At 35.5% G+C, this 21,289-nt stretch overlaps 2 protein-coding genes across 2 annotated transcripts; both read left to right on the top strand.

Annotated features, from left to right (window-relative positions):
• Window positions 1–1,582: 1,582 nt before the first annotated feature.
• LOC114296140 (FAD/NAD(P)-binding oxidoreductase) lies at window positions 1,583–11,384 on the top strand. The gene is made up of 13 exons (XM_082870293.1): window positions 1,583–1,992; window positions 3,086–3,128; window positions 4,674–4,749; window positions 5,582–5,641; window positions 5,801–5,851; window positions 6,147–6,201; window positions 6,303–6,373; window positions 6,456–6,507; window positions 9,420–9,497; window positions 9,755–9,844; window positions 9,937–10,050; window positions 10,867–10,935; window positions 11,035–11,384. The coding sequence occupies exons 1-13, from the start codon at window positions 1,825–1,827 to the stop codon at window positions 11,089–11,091; spliced, it is 984 nt and encodes a 327-aa protein (XP_082726419.1). The 5' UTR covers window positions 1,583–1,824; the 3' UTR covers window positions 11,092–11,384.
• A 13-nt stretch (window positions 11,385–11,397) lies between these two features.
• LOC114296133 (zinc finger CCCH domain-containing protein 32) lies at window positions 11,398–16,961 on the top strand. The gene is made up of 3 exons (XM_028240423.2): window positions 11,398–12,281; window positions 12,777–12,887; window positions 15,256–16,961. The coding sequence occupies exons 1-3, from the start codon at window positions 12,207–12,209 to the stop codon at window positions 16,588–16,590; spliced, it is 1,521 nt and encodes a 506-aa protein (XP_028096224.2). The 5' UTR covers window positions 11,398–12,206; the 3' UTR covers window positions 16,591–16,961.
• The last annotated feature ends 4,328 nt before the right edge of the window (window positions 16,962–21,289 follow it).

The following is a 21,289-nucleotide window of genomic DNA, read 5'->3' as shown; positions in this document are numbered from 1 at the left end:
ATAGAGGTTTCAGAATAGGTTGTTTTTGTATTGAGGGTACAGGTTTTTATCTTTGCATACGGATTGTGCATGTGCCTTCTGTAATAAATTCTTACTCATCCCAAAAAAAAAAGTATTTGAGTCTCCTACAAAAAAAAATACGAAATTTTTATAAAACACCAAATACACAATCAAAGTTACTACCTACCTACCCAAAGCAATGAAAATCCTAATAACAACAAAGCCAAAGACAATCCATCCGAAATTCAAAGCAAAACATAGCACAATCATATACTTCCACGAGAAATGCTAAAGACCCAAAATTGAGACTCACAATGATGTAGAAAGGGAGTTGGGACCTATATGGTTGAGTGTGTGACAAATCAAAAGTTGACACTTATTATGCCCCTGGGTCAAATTGAGGCAGCTTTTCAGGGGTCTCAAACATTTTCATAGTTGCATAGAACACCCAAATCAAATACAAACACATACATAAATAACTTCAAATTTTAGAAATTAAAGCCCTAAACTCTATACAAAGCATAACTCAGATTTCACAAAATCCAATAATGAACACCCATCTACTTTATTTGGTACACACACAAAACAAACCCCCAAAAAAACAAAAATTCAAAATCATATACGCATCTGCAGCAAAAATAAAAAACATAGTAAAGAAAGAGAGAGAAACTTACAGCGGGAAAACGGGTATCGAGCTTCTTCTTCATGGTGTCAGTTTTTGGGCCATTTGATATTATATAAATATACAAATTTTAGGGGAAAAAAACAAAAACATAAAAATAGATTAAAATAGGAAGAAAGGGCAAAGAAAATCTAAGCGAAATCGAAGCGTAGTTCAAACCCCTTGCTGTTTTTGGGCGAGAAAAACAGAGAGTCTGCAGAAGATTGTCTGTTCGGCAGAAGATTCTCTGAGGCGGCAGTGGTGAAATCATCGGTTGAGAGTGTTTGTGGTGAAATCATCGGCAGAGGAGTGGTGGATCTAGATCTAGAAGCGACGGCACCGAAACAACGGCACCATCAAGTGGTGAACATGGAAGAGAGCGGCAGATGCGGACTACGGTGCTGCTGCAGAAGAGGGGCGTGGTTGATGTGGTTGGCGGTGGTTCTGGTAACGGTAGTGCGACGGCGGCATTAGGGTAGGTTTGGCGGCATCGAGAGTGAGAACCCTAGAGAGAGATGAGAGAGACAGAGAGAGAGTGTGTGTGAACACAACAACACCCATCTCTTTCTTTCTCTGTACTACAACACATTGACAGAGATCCACCAACGTGAGAGAGAACGTGGAGAGATAGAGTTCAAGAGATGTGTTTGGCAGACGTGGACGAGAGAGAGGGTAGAGAGTGTTTGGGCGGGAAAAAATTTAATCTGGACCCTTAGATATTGATTAGGAATCATCCCAACCATTCAAATGAAATGTATCTCTTATACATTTTAACATATTTTCAAAAATCTTCCTCCCTTATTATATAGATTTATCATGGAAAAAGCGTATAAAAAAATTTTGAAAAAAAAAAGGGTAGAGCAGTGATATGATCGTAATAAGTCAATAACATGATTTTTTTATTTATTTTATTATTTTTTTATTTTTTATTTTTTCAAAAGAAGCTTAAAAGCCTAGATGAATTTGGCCACATGGCATTAATTGATTGGTGAATCACGCACCTTACGGTGGTCTCGATCTCGTCAGATTCCTTCTTCGACTCTTCCAGGAAATGCGAAACCACTGGATCACTCGGAGGCTGGAAGTGCAGGTTCTCTCTCTCAAAACCATCATTTCACTGCTCTCTCTCTCTCTCTCTCTTCTCTCTTCTCTCTTTGGTGAAAATGGCGATGTTCTTCAAAAGACTGGCCAAAGCTGCACCGATCGCATTCAGTCACGCATTTCGTGACCAACCCAAATCGAGTTTCCCCAGTTTTCGAGTTCCCTTCGGAGCAATTACTGCGATTTCTGGTGGAATCTCGTATTACTACTACTTTTCTTCACCGAATTTGGTAATTTCTAATCTCAATTTCATTTGGGTTTGATTTTAACTTTATGGAAATGAAGTGTGCCGTTTTCTGAAAATGAATTCTTTGCAATTAGATGTTTGTATTGAGGGCTTTGAATGTTGGGTTTTGCTCAAAGTATGTGGATTGAAATATGTTGATGATTGTGGACTTGGGTTTTTTGGTAGTGTTAATATTGAAGAAATATTCATCATAAGTCATCAAACTTGAGTATGTATATAGAATTTAAGAATTATGTATTAGGGGTATTAAAAGTGTTCGAATTTACCTGATTGAAGTGCGTAGTTTGAATTATGTTGGTACATTTGGATGTGAACATGTGTATAATCATCAGTTAAAGGCTTATGGCAATATGGAATTTGAGTGTAATTGCATTTGGAAATTGGACTTTTGAATATTCTGAATAATGCTATAGTTATTATGGAAATTGACATTAGGAATTTGGTAATTTCTAATCTCAATTAGATGTTTGTATTAAGGGCTTTGAATGCTTGGAATAATGGGTTTGTTCAACATGTTGTGGATTGAAATCTCTTGATGATTGTGGACTTTGGGTTTCGTTGGTAGTGTTGTTAATATTGAAAATATTCATCATCAATAGTTGGGCAGTTTGAAGTAGTTGGGAATGTGATTGTGTTGGCATTTTTAGATGTGCACAAGCATATCATCAGTGAGTGTAATTGCATTTCGAAATTGGACTTTGGGATATTCAATAATGCTCCAGTAATTACCCTAAGAAGTTGAACATTGACCATCTCCACACGAGGGAAAACCATACGATCACGCCAAAATCATGTATCCAGTTTCAGTAGTAATCAAGACTCTATAATGTAGATTTCGTCTTGATCGAAGCTTGGGATTCAGTGGTTAACTTGGTTTTCTTAATTTACGGAATGGAAGCAGCGGTTCTCTTATCTCACCTAGTATCCAGCTATCAAAGCTGTTCTTTCCTGTACTCATTTAACATATGAATTTTAGAAATTTGGGAACACTGGTATTAAACTACTTTTAATGATAAGCTATTTCATTCTAATTTCATAATGAAAACCTCAACAAAATCTGGTTTGCTAATTTACAGGTTCATTTAGATCAAATCAATGAAGATATGGGTCCAAAAGTTGGTAAGAGTCTCTCTCTCTCAATGCATTAAAATTTAAAACATGACATTGATATTGCTCGTCTTTGATTAGCAATCTGTTAGACATTGACTGTGGGACCAATATGAGTACATTTAACTGGTAAGACCGAATTTGGATGTGATCATAGTCTATTTTAGTCCACCAATATTTTTTTCCAATTTGGATTACTTAACAGTATATACCAGATAGAAATTCTACTATATAAAATGTAATGATTTAATTTCCATCTTATTCATCTAAATGGTTTAATTTTAGAAGCTAGTTTCCTTTAAGGGCTGGGATTAAAGCAGAAAGAAAGAGATGTAAGTTCAAATTTTTTTCTCACAAAAGTTCCAAGCAAATAGATCATGCTAGAAAGTTGAGTTCAGATCTATTATTATTATTTTTTACACTGGAATTGCTTACTCTGGCCTAGCCTTGAGGGAAAGGGAGAGGACGTTGGGCATCAAACTCAGCCACACGACCTGTACCAGCAGGCCATGTCCACTGGTCCAACTCCATAGTTGAATCAGCAGTTTGATTATATAAAAGAAAAAGGTTAAAGAGTTAAGGAGTTCGGCTAAGCCGGAAAGATAGATCGAGTTTAGCTTCTTGATTTACACTTTCAAACTGAAAGAAGCTGGTAGCAAAGGAAGTGGCAGCAGTGCATTAACATCAACCCGCTAGCGCTGGATCAGGCTTTGGTTGGATTTTGTAAAGTTCTGCTCGGTAGAGTGGAAGCTTTCCAAGTAGAACACTTCCGTGTTGTTTGGGGGGGGGGGGTTTATTCAAAGCTAAGGGGGAGAGAGAGAGATTGTACTCCATTGTATGGGGGCGAGATTTTTCGATCCTCTCTCTCACTTGAAGAAAGCTAGCTCAAACTTACTATTTCTTAAGATATTGTTGAATGAGTTTGTTTTTTCAAGATAAGGTTAAGGTGAAGAAGTGGAGTCTATTAGGGGGATGGGCGAGAAAGGCCTTCTTTCTAGAAATGCAATAAGAACCGGCCGCTTGCCGCAGCAGAGTGCTTTGCCCATGCTGCTATCCGCCGCTGAAGTGCTCAAGAGATTCGTGCTTGTATGTTGAGATCAGGGGTTAATAAATAATTGAGAGAGAGAGAGAGTGCTCGTTGGTGATTTGCGAAACCTCTTGATATGTGTACACATACACAATACATATACATGCATATATTGATGCATTAATTAATAAATAATTGAGACCTTGTTAATGGGTGTGCAAAAGATCCATTGGTGGAATTTAGTGATAATAATGTTAATTTTGGTTTTAATTAGAAGGGGGTGTTGAACCTACAGGTAGAGATGTTGATGTTGGTTTGCCCATGGTCTTTTGGTTATGGGTTTGGAATGTTGCAATGGTGTTTTTTATGAGTTTAATATCGTGTTTCCTGTGGGTTTGTGGTAACAGTTAAACATATAGTATAGCCAAATGCCACAAATACTCATCTTTTTTTTTTTTTTTTTTTTTTTTTTTGCATTATAATTTCTAAGCTGAAGTGATGATTTTTTTTTTTTTTTTTCTTTTCCCCAGCCCTCAATCCAAATAAGTGGCTTGAGTTTAAGCTGCAAGACAGAGCAAAGGTCAGCCACAATACTCACTTATTCAGGTCATCCTCTTGTCACCATTATTCTTCAGATGTATTTTGGTTTTAAATTACTTGCATACTTGTTGATCAATGAAACCATGTTATATTTAAAGTAGTCTTGTCATATTTTCAGCTGCACTATCAGCTGCCTATTTAATCTGTAAATTTCAGTGATGCTTTTAGTCAGCTGATCATGGCTATATGATTATTAAAACAGAAGGGTGAATTTGGTCACACCACAGACACAAATGAACTTTCAAAGTTCCACATAGAACTTTAATTTATTTCATTTCGTTGAAGTTGAACGGTTTGGCTGTCTACATATCAAGGTAGCACCATAAAGAAGTTTTTAACATGATCGATAGTGACGAGTATTACTGATTTAATAGATTGATTCAATTAAATCTTCTTTTGAGAGGGTGCGTTGCATCAATTAATAAAACTTCTAGTTAATCTTGTCTTTCCAGAAGTACCTCCACTTAAATATCTAATGATTAAGGTGGATTGGATGACCCATAGGAATTTATTTATGCTGCGTGCATTGCATAACACTTAAAACATACAAAATGTTGATTTTAATAAATGCATCATTATAATTTTTTTATAAGCTAGGAAGGCATCGTTATTATTACCAAAGTGAAAACAGAAATGAATTCATTTGTTGAAATTACATGATATGCTCTAGTTCAATGTCAATGAGTCATATGCATGCTGGTAAAAGCTCAATGAATTTCTGTCGTAAGAGCTGCTCGGCGAATTCTCTTGCATTAGAATTACAATGGAATGTTACGATATATTTGGGTTGATCAAAAGATCGTTCACTCTAACTGTGTTGTTCCCCTCATAATGCTAGGTTTTCATTTGATCCCACTGCCAATTTGGGTCTTGATGTAGCATCATGCATTATTACAAGGTATGTTTGGCTATACTCAATAAGAGGAACTACTTGTAAAATAATATTAATAATATATATTTTTTGTGTCTTAAGATTTCAATTTGGAGTTAAGGTGGCTATTGGATTAATTTACTGGATATATCAGCCGTATTCACCACCTTTCTTTTATTACTGAAGGGCTCCATTAGGACAAGATGCTGAAGGAAAAACGAAATATGTCATTCGCCCGTAAGTCTTCTTGTCCATTTTTTTTCTCTTGATCGGGTTAATTCTTAAGGGAATTGGTGTTATCAGTTATGACTTTCTTATTGTCGATTCATGTAGAATCTCAATTTTAAGATTGCATATCCATTGTTTCTAAATTATATCACTTCATTTAACACACTTTAATGGTTTCCCCAATGATTTTCCTGTGGAATGTAGATTATTTATTTGAATTACATTGTTTCTCATATTATAACCTACTACATTTTAACTTCTAGTCAAATTGTTGAAAATCTTCTCAAGTTTGTGCCATTTTTAGGTATACTCCTATATCAGATCCTGATTCTAAGGGATACTTTGACTTGTTGATTAAGGTATGCCTGTACTTTTTGCTTAGTATGAAAATGCTCTTTGCTCTATAGATGTGCAACTATTTTGAAATTTTATTGCCTTTTACCTTTACAAATTGTTGCAGGTGTACCCAGATGGGAAAATGAGTCAGCATTTTGCAAGCTTAAAACCAGGCGATGTAGTGGAAGTGAAAGGGTAAGACATACACATGAGCAACCAGTAGGCAAGTATTTTTCTGTATTTCTTCTTACCATTGGATCCATTTTTTCTCTTGCAGGCCTATTGAAAAGCTCAGATATAGTCCCAATATGAAGAAACACATTGGAATGGTAAGGATAGGGCATCAATGTGTCCACTTTATTTCATCACTATTCAAGGAAGTCCAACTAAAAGGTTAACAGTAATGAATAAAAATATAAGACGAAGGAAAAAGGAAGGATAGAGCTATTAGCTTTCAACTAGTAATACAGACAAATTTGCATTAAAATGTGATGATCTGAAGAGGCTATTCTTATCCGTACTCCATCCATGGCATGCCATACTCTTTTTTTGAAAAGCATGCCTTAAGTCATTGTGGGTACTTGTATCAAGCTCAATACGTGGCAAGCCCTACAGGTGCCACATCACCAAAACCACACCTGCGTGGCAGACCAATAAGACACCGCGTCTTGCATGTTGTATGTTTGATACATGGCGAGCCCCATGGGCGCCATGTGCCAAGGCAACCAAAACTATATGCTTAGCCTAAGCGGGAGCATATATACAAGCCCAAATATATCTAGATATGAAGAGCCCTGCAACAGGCAGCACCATGGCCCATGGTCCTTCATATCTCGCTCCAAAGCCAAACAACAATACAATCAGCCCCCCGGCTCACTTGGACTTAGATTGATAAACAATGGCTCTCTTAAACATTGAGATAGGCCTGCGGCCCATTCTCCTACTTGATCGCTCAGAAGCGAACCCCTCTCTTAAACATTGAGATAAGCCCGCGGCCCATTCTCCTACTTGGTCACTTGGAAGCGAGCCCCTGGCTCTCTTAAACACTAAGGTGGGCCCTGGCCCATTTATCTACTTGGATGCCTGGGTTGGGAGCAGGACCCAGGCACTACTGCTCGGGATCATCGGAGGATACTGGACTGGCGGCTGAGGTCATGGGATCGTCGAGATGGTTGTCTTCTTGCTAAGACAACTCCATCTCGACCAGGCTTGGAGAAGAGGCAACAATGACCTTACGTTCATGTAATCCGATGCATATACGAAATGTTACTTTCTGCCTGCCATGAAACGTTGCTCTCCGCCTGCCGGCAAGCCACAGACGGCAGAAGGGCTTATGTCACTTCTGGCAGAGTTGAGGAGAACGAGCCATCTGCCCAACAGTTCGCTTGGACTCCAATACTCCTGTGGCCTATATAACGTATCGTATATGCAGCGAGATACAACAACAACAATACAACCAAGTCTCATGCTTAAACACTCTCTCATACTTTACATTAGTGTTCAAAGGTCTATCACTGCCAACCTCTCCCTCTCCAAGCTTGCCTTGACCTCCTCCTCTCCACCTCCGGTGATCTCAGGCCATTGAAGTGCCCGCCATCTTCCCGGACTACCTCTAACCACACCTCTCACCCACAGTCATAAATGCGACAGAAATTCTTAGTTAAATTTCCAAGGAATCTAGAAGTTTCAGGTTCGGAATTTTGTAGAACACCTTCGTGGAAGAGCAAAGGTTTATGTATTTTTTAATTACTAATCATTTGAGTAGCGTATTTTTCTTTTTCCTCCTCCCTCACCCTTTCCAACAAACAAGGAGTCCATGAGGGGAAAAAAAAAAAGACTGCGAGTGTGCAGGTTTGAAGAATGTTCAAGTTTTCAAAATAAGATTCATAATTTGTTCTCAAATGTCATAATATTATACTAGAAACTAATGCGAGTTATCTTCCTTGAAAGTTTATGTTGTGGCATACTTGTTCAATATCAAGGCAGAAAACAGTGAAAAGTTCGGGCAAGAAACAAATGAATGAATTTGTATCTGGTTTGTAGGATTTTAACTCAGAATTAGTCTTTTCTATTGGATTTATAAAGTTATCCTACTGATGACATGCTTCATCTTTATACGTAACTATTGCAGTTTTATGAATTACATTTAGCAGTGCTTGATCACATATGAATTTAAACTAGTTTAAGCACTTAGGAGAATCAATGATGCTTTAAAAAATACATAGACATCATCTTCAATTTGCCATCCCTAAAGTTTCTAAGTGACAGATAGAGCCCCTAGATATATTTATTTTATTTGGTACTAAATGCTTGTGAACTCAATTTCTTCTGACAATGGAGGTTACTTCAGTACTAATTTTTACTCAAAAAAAGGAAAGAAAACAATCTAGAGGATATACCTTATATTTGAACTTTTGAAGACATTGCAAGTAAAAAATGCTCAAATTTAAGGATGGATCTTTAGAATACTTATGCCCAACAGCCATGTAATTTACTCTACATATAACGACTTGGATTTTCTGCAAGGGGTGAAATATCATTTCAGGTGCAAACCTTCCTCTGCAACTTTTCTCACAGAGCCCTTATAAACCTCAGGTTTTCTAGTGCTCTGTTCCTATGGCAGTTGCACTATATTGTTAACCTTGCCAAAAAAAAAAAAAAGTCGCCGCCAAAATGCACCCTTAGAAAAAAGTTATGCTTCCAAACTTCCAAAAAATGCCTTTCTTCAGCTCTCTGGTTAACACCTCCATTGTTTAATGTCAAACCAAACCAAACTAAACTAAGGGGGTGTTTAGGAATTGATAGTGGTTTTTTAGCTTTTTACAAAAAAAGTGCAGAAAAGTAAAGAGAATGATTTGATAACTTGTAGTGGCTATTTGATTTTTTAGCTAAACAAGGCCTAGGCCTAAGCCTTGTGTCCCCAATCAAGTGGGATTGGCTACATGAATCTTTTTTCTCCATTCAGCACTATCAAAGGTTATATGTGAATACAACTACACTTATTTGAAGGTTATTAGTCAGCGTAGTAGAGTGTTATATTTAGGAAGATAGTCGGAAATTTGGGTGGTTAGTTCTTTTCTCATCCCCTTTGTTATCATTGCTTTCTAATATACATGTTTTATATTATTTGATGTCCCTATGTTTGATGTATATATTTTTGATTTGTCCACTGTAATTGTGAAAGTTTAACGCATATGTATGGTTACTTTATCTGAAATGTGAACGTATACTTTTCACTCAGATTGCGGGTGGAACAGGCATTACTCCAATGCTTCAGGTAATTGAGGCTATTCTAAAAAATCCCGAGGACAACACACAGGTAACCTATTATCTCTTTATATTTTGCATGTAATTCTCAATCTTTAGATTGTTCCAGTCAATTTTATCATAGTTATGACTCGAAGGTTTGGTCATAATTGGAAATATTTGGAGATATGGTGTGCATGTTGTGCATTAGCCAATCTCAATACATTTTCATATTATTAGTTCGTAGGTGAAATGTTATTGAATAATTCATGATGAGTTCTGTCTCAGTAAGACTAATTTTATGGCTTGATGATGACTTTTTCCATCCAGGTTTCTTTGCTCTACGCCAATGTTTCCCCTGATGACATACTGCTCAAACAGAAGCTTGACGTGCTTGCTGCTAGCCACCCAAATTTGAAGGTACCGACTGTTTCAGTATTAAACTTGTCTTATTTCCTGACATTGGACTTTTTTCTGAACTGGAAACCCTATGCTCTGATGCGAAATTGCAGATATTCTACACCGTTGATAAACCGTCAAACAATTGGAATGGAGGCACAGGTTACATATCGAAGGATATGGCCATCAAAGGCTTACCTGGTCCTAGTGATGATACTCTTATCCTTGTAAGTTTGTCCCCCTTTTTTTGTTACATTTAGCTTTTATTTTTTTTCACTTTTCTTCTTTTTCCTTTCCCTTAAAAAATCGCCTACTCAAATTCAAAATTCAAACACAGCCTTAAAGCACTTATGTTGTGTTTGGTTAGGGGATTTGGTAAGGGATTTGGAAAGTGAAAAAGAAAAAATGTGTGAAACTAAGTGAAATGTAGATATATTTTATTCACATTTCACCTATATTTTTTCTTTCCCTTTCCAAATCTCTCAACCAAATATAGCACGCTTCCCTATCCCTATATTCTGCTCTAAAGCTGCATTATATAGAAACCGCTTCTGCAATTTGAGGTACAAAAATTGTATAAAATAACGAGAACAGGTGAAACAAAAAAATGTTCCTAACTTAAAATTTATTCAAAGGTTTGGGATATCGTGCAGACTAACCGAACCAAAAGGTTAACTTAGGGGTTGTTTGGGATGTTCTAAATAAGTACACTTTTTGACTTTTTATAAAAAGATGTGTAGAAAAGGAGAGAGGAGATGTTGATTGATGTGACCCAAAAAAGATAAAAAGATAAAAAGTGTGGACTTATTTAGTCTTCCCAAACAAGGCCTTAAAATGTATCACAGTTCGCTCATCTAAAAGGTTATCAGCATAAAAGTAATCACTTAAAAAGCAGACTAACCGAACCAAAAATTCTAGTCTTTATGTGCACTGCATTCGACGAGCATGGCATGTAGTTTAAGATTGTTTGTGCTCAAATTTTTTATTATGTTATTTTCATATCTGGTTCCAATTACTCAAGTCGGTTTCTGTTGCTTGTTCAGGTATGCGGCCCCCCTGGAATGATGAACCATATATCTGGTGACAAGGCGAACGACTATTCACAAGGCGAGGTATGAAAAAGCGTTTTGCATTTCATGTGTTGATATTGATCCAAACCCATATGTTAGTTTCCTCTTAAGGCATTTCCTTTCGATTTTGCTTTGTTGCAGGTCTCTGGCTTACTCAAGGAACTCAGATATACAGAACAAATGGTTTACAAATTTTGATGGACTCGGAGGAAATCAGTATTGTTTTACTACGGTTTAACTCAAATTTGTTAGAATAAGTGAATTTTGAAGCAATACATGCATACAGCTTCGTTGAGGACACGTGTCATCACGATGTGCCCCGAGTGTTCTCATTTTCTAGGGTTTTTATGAACTGTCTTATGTTAAAATAGCATCTTCATGAACCAGCATTGCTGATGAAACCGCAGTTAAGTTGAAGTATAGTTTTTTTTGGAATATTTTTGGAGTTATCAGCTAAAAAAATATTATCTATTTTATTTAGATTTTGAAAATCGGTTTTTGAGGTTTTTTCTTCTGTATTTTTTTGTTTTTGATGAATTTTTTAATTTTTAATTTTTTAATGTACTTAATCTAAATATACTCAAACAGTAAAATATTTGTAAAAAAATTTAAATAAAAATTACAAAATACGAAATGTATTATTATTATTTTTTGTTGTATTTTTTTGTATTTCTGGAATTTTTTTAAAATTACTTTAAAGTTTTTAAATTTTTTTTTTTTTTTTAATGTACATCAAGATTAAATAAATTTAAAAAGTATAAAATTTGATTGAAACATGAAAAAAAACTTTAAGCCACTTTTCTACATAACATTTCCAACAACCAAACAGCACCATGAAAATCGGCAAGCTTTATTTGAAAAAAAAAGAAGAAAAAGACCCACTTATTTCTTGTTGAGTTTTTCAACCATAATTCTCAAATATTGGTATTGTATTTAGATCATAAATTTATGAGAAAAAAAAAAAAGAAAAAAAGATGCAGTACATAAATAAAATTAAGTGAAGTAAGATTTAGGTAAAAATAAGAATAGATAATTGTAAGAAATTCATTTTCTTTTTACTTATTATGAACAAAAATAAATAAATATGTAAAAATGATTTTTTAATTTAAGATCCAAATATAGCATAATACATAAACAATAAGTAATAAAAACACAAATGTAAGGGAGACATACAGAAATACAGAAAAGTTCAGAGGCTTCACTGCAAAATCCACACAATTCAAAAATCCTGAAACTTGCAATAAAACCCCCAAAAATCAACACACTCTCTGTCTCTCTCTCTCTCTCACTCTGCATTGTCTCTATCTCCAGAAATGGACGAAGAAGAATTACAGAAGCGAAACACCGACTGCGTCTACTTCTTGGCTTCTCCTCTCACCTGCAAGAAGGTTTTTCACACTCTCCATCATTTCTCTCCATTTGTTTTTTGTTTTCAATGTTGCGAATTTTGATTCGATTCTATCACTTCTGTTGTGGCAATCTAGGTTTTGTCTTTCTTATGCTCATCTCACGAATGCTTTTCGTATTTTCATTTTGCTATCCGTCAATATTTGTGTTAGGGTTCTTCCAGCTGATATCACAGAATTGAGATTTTTTCCCCAAAATTTAGCTGTTTATTGCCTTTCTTTTTTTTGTTTTAGTTCCTTTTTCTGATTATTGGTCGTTAAATTGTTTCGATTAGTATCAAATGTAATAGATCCATATACTTAGAAGCAACAAAAACTACTAGTTTTTTTTTTAGTACCAATGCGTATGTATGTAAGTCTCTTATGTATCTGTGTTTGTTAACATAGATTTTTAATTTAGTTCTTTACTTTTGAATATCGAGAGCTTAAAGCTCGAATAAGTTGCAAGTTTTACATGTGAAATCTTTGCCTTTGCAGGGGATTGAATGCGAGTATCGACATAGTGAGATTGCGAGGCTTAACCCGAGAGATTGCTGGTACTGGTTGGCAGGGAGCTGTTTTAATCCCTCTTGTGCTTTTAGACATCCTGTAAGCACTTCTCACCTGTGGATTGTGTTCTTTTCTGTAGAAATGTTGATTTGCATTCATCAAATTTCATTAATTATTTGTCTTCTCTGAATCTCTTGGAATGAAATAAGTAGAGGAAAAACTCTCCCCCCATATGAGATGCTGTCTCTAAGTCTACGGCATCATGTGTGAGTTTTAATTGAAACTAGGCGCAAGTAAAATGAGTGTGATTGAGATGACTATGTGAAGGTGAATGTGTAAATTTTATAATTTTTAATTTTAGGAATTCTAATGTCCAAAACTTTATTTTTGTTTATGAATAGAGCTTTCTAAATAGATATTAAGATATTTTGTTTGCACATGTGATTTCTTACTGTTTTGGTCTAATAAAATATAAATATATTTTTAATGTAAAGAATAAAGCAATAATTTATAATTGTTATTCTTATGTAGACATTTAAAAATTTCTATTTAGTAATTGTTGTCTCTTAGATGTGTTGTGTACTAATTTATTTGAAAATTGTCATTTTGGTGTGTTCACATATTGTGTCATAGCCATGTCCCGAATGATTTGTGTTGTTTTGACATCTATCCTGAAGCTATGTCTTACCCCAAAATCAACTTGCATTTCATGCTTGATAGTCCATTCTTTTACCATTGCACCAAGCTATAGAGAGCCTTGATATAGGCATAAAACTATTCTTTCTTTAGTTTACGAGTATTGCTAGGGACCCCAAATATTTTACCAAAATTTTTACTAAATGTCTCAAATGGGTGTATGACCCACATGGTGTGGGCTCCACACTGTACACCCATGTGAGACATTTGGTAAAAATGTTTGTAAAATATTTGGGGTTCCTAGCATTTTTCTTAGTTTATTATAAAGTAACTATTAAATGCTATCTTTGATGTTGGCATGTGTATAGATGTTCAACTTTGAAAAGTGAAATCTGAGATCTATACTTGAAAGGTTATGAACTTCAATATTTTGTTTATGACTGACTGCTGTTCAACATGTCTTTGTTGGTGTATAACACTATCTATGATGTTGGCATGTGTGTAGATTTTCAACTTTGAAAAGTGAAATCTAAGACCTATACTTGAAAGGTTATGAACTTCAATATTTTGTTTATGTCGGACTGATGTTCAACATGTCTTTGTTGGTGTATAATACTAGTGGTGTCAAAATGCATTGAGGCGTGTGCTTAAAGCACGAAGCACATATGAGTGTTTCAACACCCCTGAGGCGAGGTGACTTTAATAAAGTGCTTCTAAGGTGCAAGACGCAGAAAGGCATGCGTCACTTTCAATTGTGCTTGATTTGTTAAAGATGCAATATTAATCCTTTGATCTAATGAAACCCACTATATTTTTGTATGTTGTTGACATATCCGATCAAAGTCCCCCAAATAAATAGATTAGTCTCAATCATAGTCAAGAAATTGAATATAAATACGTAAGATTTTATATTTTTGCTTTCATATCATTTTTTGTTATACTTTTTGCCCCCTTTTGGACAATGACAATGGTGCAATGTTTATTGTAAATAAGCATTGGTGGTGGAGGGGATTCAGCCTGATGGAGTTGTTCTTCTGGCTAGTTTAGTGCGAAATCTTATTATTAGATCATTGTGGGTCATGGGGGACTCTCTTTCCTTAGAGAAGGGTTTGGCATACTAAGGCTGCTTCTCAAGGTGGTTTTCTTTGTTGGTGTACGGCACATTGCAAGATGCTAACTACTCATATTTTGATTAGAAGGCAAGTGCATATGAATTGGTGTTTTATGTGTAAACCTGACAAGGAAGCAGTGAGTCATCTTCTCATTCGCTGTGAAGTGGGAGTTTTGGTCCTTTCTTTCATTCATCGGGAAGAATGAAAGAATTCAAACCAGAAGTGTTCAAGTAAGGTGAAGTTTTGTTGCTATTCTTTTGAAATGACGCATGCTTTGGAACCTTCCATTCTCCAGGGATTCTCTCTTTCCTTTTGCAGCTATGTTGGAGACTCCGAAAGAATTGATTTCTCATGTTGAATGTCAGCAAGTATCTGTGATTCATACAAGACCATGGTCTCACTTGGCTTGAGAAAATGGGAGTTGAAACCACAGAAACTCAGCTTACAGTGGGCTAGACCTTAAAATTCTTCTAAATCAGCATCAAGTCTATGGCATTAATTGCCTCTCTCTCCCATTTAATTTACTCGCTTGTCTTGATTATTGAAACTCAGTGATATATCTTCCACTTATTTGTACGTTAATAATTCTTTTTTTTTTTTAATAAGTACATTACTAAATCTATATTGCTTGTGTTTTGTAATGTTTAATCTTTTTGTCTTATAGTCATTTTTCAAATGTTACAGAATGTAATCTGACCTTATTCTTGCTTCTTTAAAAGCCATTAGATACACATACCGAGGTGTCATCCAAATCTGCTCCTCCACAATCTCAGTGCTCTGCACCCACAAACAAGGTCAATGCACCCTGTTATTTTTATTTCAATGGGTTTTGCAATAAAGGCGATAGATGCTCTTTTCTACACGGACCGAATGAAGATGGTACACCTGCTTGGAAATCTTCTGAAGTCACTGGTGCACTTCCCTTGGAAAATAAGGCATCTGCTAGAAGTGATGCAGGATCTGCACCAATAGAAACATTTCCAATTCCATCTGAAGCTGCTCCTAAGAGAGAAGCTGAAATACAGAGTATGCTTAAAGAGGACGTTCAATCAGCTCTTAATAATGTCAAAGATCAAAGTGCTTCTCCTCATCTATCAACATCCGATTGTGAAGAAACTTCAGTTAGGTCAGACACATTGCTTCTGGAGAAGGGTTTAATTCAAAGCAGATCTCTTGTCTGCACTGATCAGAGCTCGGAGGAGCAAGTGGATGGTCCTATTGAGCGAGAAGACTGGTTAGAATCATCTCCAGGTTTTGATGTTCTTGTAGGGGATATATCGGAAGGTTTGGGCTATGAAGATGATCAGGAATACTTGCTTTCCGTTGATAGGGATGGCAGGGAGCTCAATGGTAATTTCTTGGGGTATGATTATGAAGACCGTGTCGAGTATGATCCTACGTACCATGATGCAGGAATTTTGAACGATCTAGAGAGACGTGATTCTCATGATCAATTTGATAATTATGAGCAAAAATTTGATTACATCAGAAAAGTTCATGGGTGCTCGAGGGAGAAGAAAATGTTGGATCCCCGAAAGAGGAAATTATTGACTGTGGATTTAGTAATTGATGGTCGGAGAGGTGTGGATCTCCGAGACCATCTTAAGAAACACAGGGTCATTGATGGTCTTCCAGTCACTCGTTTCTCAAGAAGGAACACGAACACCTCTTCTTTTCTGGCTGATCGAAGCCGAGAAAGGTCGCGACAACATGGTCGGTTTAGGGACTCGTTTTCAAACAGGCCGAGGCAGCATTATAAGGAAAAAAGGCAGTCTAAACCGCATTTTCTTTCATCTGAAATCTCTAGGAAGCCAGTTTCAAGGAAGAGAAGATTAACCGAGGAATCTACGATGTTTACCGGGCCGAAGACCCTTGCTCAAATCAAAGAAGAGAAGAGAAAAGCCCCAGAAAATGGGTATTCCTCTGGGGGGCTGATAGGGCATTCAACCCAAACTACGTCAGAAGAGTTTCAGGGTCCTAAACCTCTGAGTGAAATCCTCAAGGACAAAAAGAAACTGGGTCCTGTACTCGATGCCAATAATGACAGCAGCTAAACTACTCAAGCTGAATTACAATCATTGAATCAACAATGAGAACAACTTTGTGAAGATAATGACGGTAGATGATCTAAGAAGCCGCCTTCTAGCTTGTGATCGACATCCTTTCAGTTCTGGTATGGTCGGATCTTGTTACCTTACATCTTACTACATGAACATGCTGTTTTTTTCTTCTTACTAGACAGATTCTGATCCTATTAAAGATCTTCAATTTTTAAATTTTTTTGTTTGTTTGTTTGTTTGTTTGTTTGTTTCGTAGCCTTAGAATATCCTAATTACTAATGAGTAAACATAACCTGGAGCTTAGAATTCTTGTACAGTGCTGGTCATTAATACTTTCATTCTTGTTGGAGGATTTGCATTGGAAAGCTTGTGAGTAGCAGTTGTTACCTTTTCTCCATAGGAGTGATCTTTAATATTCATCATTGCTTTTCTTTCATTTTCTTCACCAAATAATAATAATAATAATAAAATTAAAGAGAGATATTTTATTTGTTGAATGTACAGTAGACTTGATATTTTCAGTTGATAGATATGAGATTTCTTTTTTCGTGGAGTGGTAATTAAATTTTTATCCTTCTCCTATCATTTACTTTCATTTAACGCTCATTATTTTATTTTATTTTTTGGAAAATTCTATGGTATATATACACCCCTTAAACTTAGTTATGAAGATTTGTGGCCTTACTTATGAATGATGTTAGTGGTTAGTTATGAAGTATTGTAGTGGTCAAATTTGTGGTGAACTTGATTATGAGGCTATTTGGTGTTTGGTTATAATTTGAAGTGACATTACTTACGAGGCTTTGTTCTGTTTTGCTATGAGCCGAGATGGCATTGGTTATGAGGTGTTTTGTGGATTTTTTTTTTTAATGAATCAATTTAGTCTTGTCTAGGACTCAAATTGGTGGAAATTAGGAACTGTTTTGTCCTATGTTACCTGGAACATGGATTGTTCCGGTACATGGAATGGGAACGTAGTACGTTACCTGTTCTAAAATGTTGTACGATAGGAGTAGACTTGTATATATTACACTTAAGAATTTGAGGTATTTTAGAGTAATTTTCTTTTAACTATTAGGCATCTAATAATATATGTATATATATTTTTCATTTTTGATGTTTTTGTCTTATCAAAACATAACTCACCTTAGATTTTAATTAATTAGATTAGATTTTTATTTATTTATGTTTAATTTTTTTTTTCCTCCTAAGGTAACATTTAAGGAAATATATTGAAAAAAAAAAAATTGGGATTCCTTCGGATCACTAAGGTGAGCAAACTTTTTGCTCCTAAGGTAGACTTGTACCATGTTTTGGAATCTGCATACCAATACCTAATTCGCTAGGAGATTAGCATTTTCTGGCAAAGTTTTTAAAGGCAAATGCCTCACCCTCATGAGGCGAGGCATAGGCCTTGAAGTATTAAGGCGTAAGCATTTCAAATTTTAAATTTTTATATTTAGTAAATATTTTAAAACAATAAATAAATATATCGAAATTAAATATAAATGTATAAATACTTTTATGCTCAAACAAAGAAGGAAGCTTTGCTTTATTGAAAGTGAAATTAGTATTCTTAGCTTTACTGATTGAACTTCTCATTGAGCATTCACACTGTTTTTTTTTTTTTTTTTTTTGATTGATCATTACTTAACTTTTCCTATAAAATATAGTTGTAAAAGGGGTTTTTGTTAATTTTTTTATTTTATTTTATGTTTAAACCATTTATTAGAGTAAGTTTAACAAGACCTTAAGACAAACTTTTTATATGTGTATTCCTCACATACTTATGCGTAAAAAGCATACAGGATGCATGTCCCAGATTGTGTCTACAAGCCTTTGGGGGAGTAAAATCTAAAAATCAAAGTCTTGAGGCGTTTTGTCTCAGCCTTATCTCAAGGTGAGCTTCAATAAAACCTTGTAAAACTTTGTTTTTTGGTAGAGATGGCAATTTGAACCCAGACCAACAGGGACCTGACCTCCCCACCCCGATTAGTACGATTTTTTCCCAAAAAATACCTTCGACGGGCTAGGAATGGTATTCAAAAAAGAATTCCCGATAAGTTTCGGGCCGAGGATGGTGATAAGTTTTTTCGTCCCATCCCTGGCCCTGTTCCCATTCTATTTCCACCTCGCCTCTCTCTCTCACTCACCTACCCACTATATATGCTCATCTCTCTCTTTCTCTCTCTCTCTCTCTCTCTCTCTCTCTCTCATTTCAAATCTAATCCCTTCTTCTGTCTTTCGTCTCTCCGTCGCGCAACTAGAGTCTCCATCTTCTCAGGCGGCGCAACCAGAGTCTCTATTTTCTCTCTCAAGCTCGTTGCACTAGAGTTTTGACCGCTCCGCTGCTTGTCGCACCAAAGCTCCTCAACTCCACCACCGATCAAGACCTCTCCTCTCTCCCTCTGTGTGTGTGTAATGATGATGATGGCTCCTCAGATCTGCAGATGTGTGTGTGTGTGTGTCACTCTGTTGCATCACTGTGTGTGTGTGTGTGTGTGATGATGATGATGATGATAACGACGACGACGACTCAGCTCTTTAACTCTGTCACCGTCGGGGATTTTTTGGGGTCGAGGAAACCCGATCCCTGTTAGGGGGAGGGGCGGGGGAGGTGATGGGTTCCTTGCCGGGAATCGTGGGTGAGGATGAGGAATTCCGTACTTTTTGGGGATGGAGGACGGGGAGGGCAATCCCCGGCCCGGGCCAGTTGCCATTCCTATTTTCTGGCAACACGTTGTGACTGAAATTTTAAGTACATACTGAATGAATCGTTTTGGGAGTGTGTGAAGTTGCACTTCCCTTTAGAACAAGGGGATGGATCTAACCATGCAAGTTCTGGACGGCTTGGGCTTTGCCTTTGTGGATTGGGTCTCATGCCTTCCTCCCACTCTTTTTGTTGATTGTCTTTGCCTTTGGATTGGGTCTCACTTTCCTCTGACTCTTGTTGATTGTCTTTCTTTTAATTCTATATGATTGGAGTTTCTTCATTCAAAAAAAACATGCAACTTGAGTTTATTTTGAAGATTTTTAGGACTTCAAGACAGTATAATTTCAAATTTGGTTAGGGTTTGAGCTAAAATTTGTCAGTTTGGATTAAATTCAGATAGGGCTATATATATATAATAAACATTAAAAATATTATAAATTACAAATTACTTTCTGACTGTTTGGATTAAATCATATCGCAATGTACTATATTCAGTTGTTTGGAGTAAATCATATTAAAAAAATAAATCATATTACATAACTCAAACTAATTTTCTTATTATATAATTTGTATATATATATATATATATTACTTTTATAAAGTACAATACGTTAATTTCGAACAACTAAAGTTTTTTTTTTTTGGAGTGTGTTTGAGTTTGACAAACTTGAGTTTAGCCTAAATTATTTGCGTTAAGCTCACGCTTAAGCTTGGACAAATCTCTCTGTACTTTGAATTGAGTCTAATGCTGTGTTTGGTTTGGAGATTTGAGGAGGAATTTGGAAATGGAAAGGAAAAAGTTAGGTGAAATGTGAATAAAATATATTTACATTTCACCAGTTTCACACACATTTTTCCTTTCTCTTTTCAAATCTCTTCCCAAATTTCCCAACCAAACACAACATAAATAAACGAGAGCTCAACTGGTCTTGCCAAGTTGCAGTTAGCTAAGTGTTAAAGCGTTTCTAAACGGAAGGTTGAAGATTCAATTCATGCAGCTGTTTTTGTTATTATTATTTATTTAGTTTATTCCTTAGTTTAGATCTTATAACTGTTGTCATTCTAAAATGAATAAAAAAATTTGGTAGTTTTAAATTATAGATTGGCAAGTTGCTTTGTAAGAGTGATTACCACACAATAACACTTGGCCAATTGACAGAGAATTAGTCAAATCCAAAGCATGGGGCATCCTATAAGAGGCAGAATCACAAGAGTGAAGCCAATTCAATATAAGCCAATTCTTATGTATAAAATAGTGAAATGCCAACTTATTTCTATATGTATTTATATATGATGATGTATTCCTCATTTTTGTTCAATCTTTTGAAATTCTCTAATGACTGCTATATATATATATATTCATAATTTATGAGACCAAGTCCTTTCATATTTCAAATTATTTCGTAAAGGAATTAACTCATCATATGATAGAAATAGTTTTTTTTATTTAATTTTTTTTTATTTTTTTGAGATAGGGTAAAATGGGAATTGAAATTTCCTATGTTATTTTATGAGATAACCTTTATGGGAGATAATAATAATTCTATTGGGATGCAATAATGCTAGCGTTAAGATTTAATGAATTTTGTAATCACGTTACATTCCTAAAATATCACTTAACCATTGAGAAATACTTAGGTCCCTCTAAAATAAAAATATCATTCTTAAATTTATCACCAACAATGTAGACAGTTGCATATCAAATGTTGATTGTTTAGAAATCAATTAATTAAAACTCAATCCTATATAATATCAGTATAAATAAAATTTAAGGGTAGCATAGCTGAGATTAAATCCTCAATATTCTTTTCTTGAATGATTTAGTTAGAGTGACCACGTGGTAGAGAGATATATTGGAACAAATGAGAATGAGGAGAAATGAGGACAAAGACAAAAGATTATAGCTATGTTTGGTTTGTATTTGAAAAATAATTTTATGGAAAGAGTTTACAAAATTTGAAAATTTGTTTAATTGGTGTT

The sequence above is a fragment of the Camellia sinensis genome, chromosome 5, assembly GCF_055761805.1.
Source record: "Camellia sinensis isolate YWXY chromosome 5, ASM5576180v1, whole genome shotgun sequence".
Taxonomy (NCBI): domain Eukaryota; kingdom Viridiplantae; phylum Streptophyta; class Magnoliopsida; order Ericales; family Theaceae; genus Camellia; species Camellia sinensis.
Note: the sequence above shows the minus strand (reverse complement) of the source record. Positions and strands in the feature narration are given on the sequence as shown.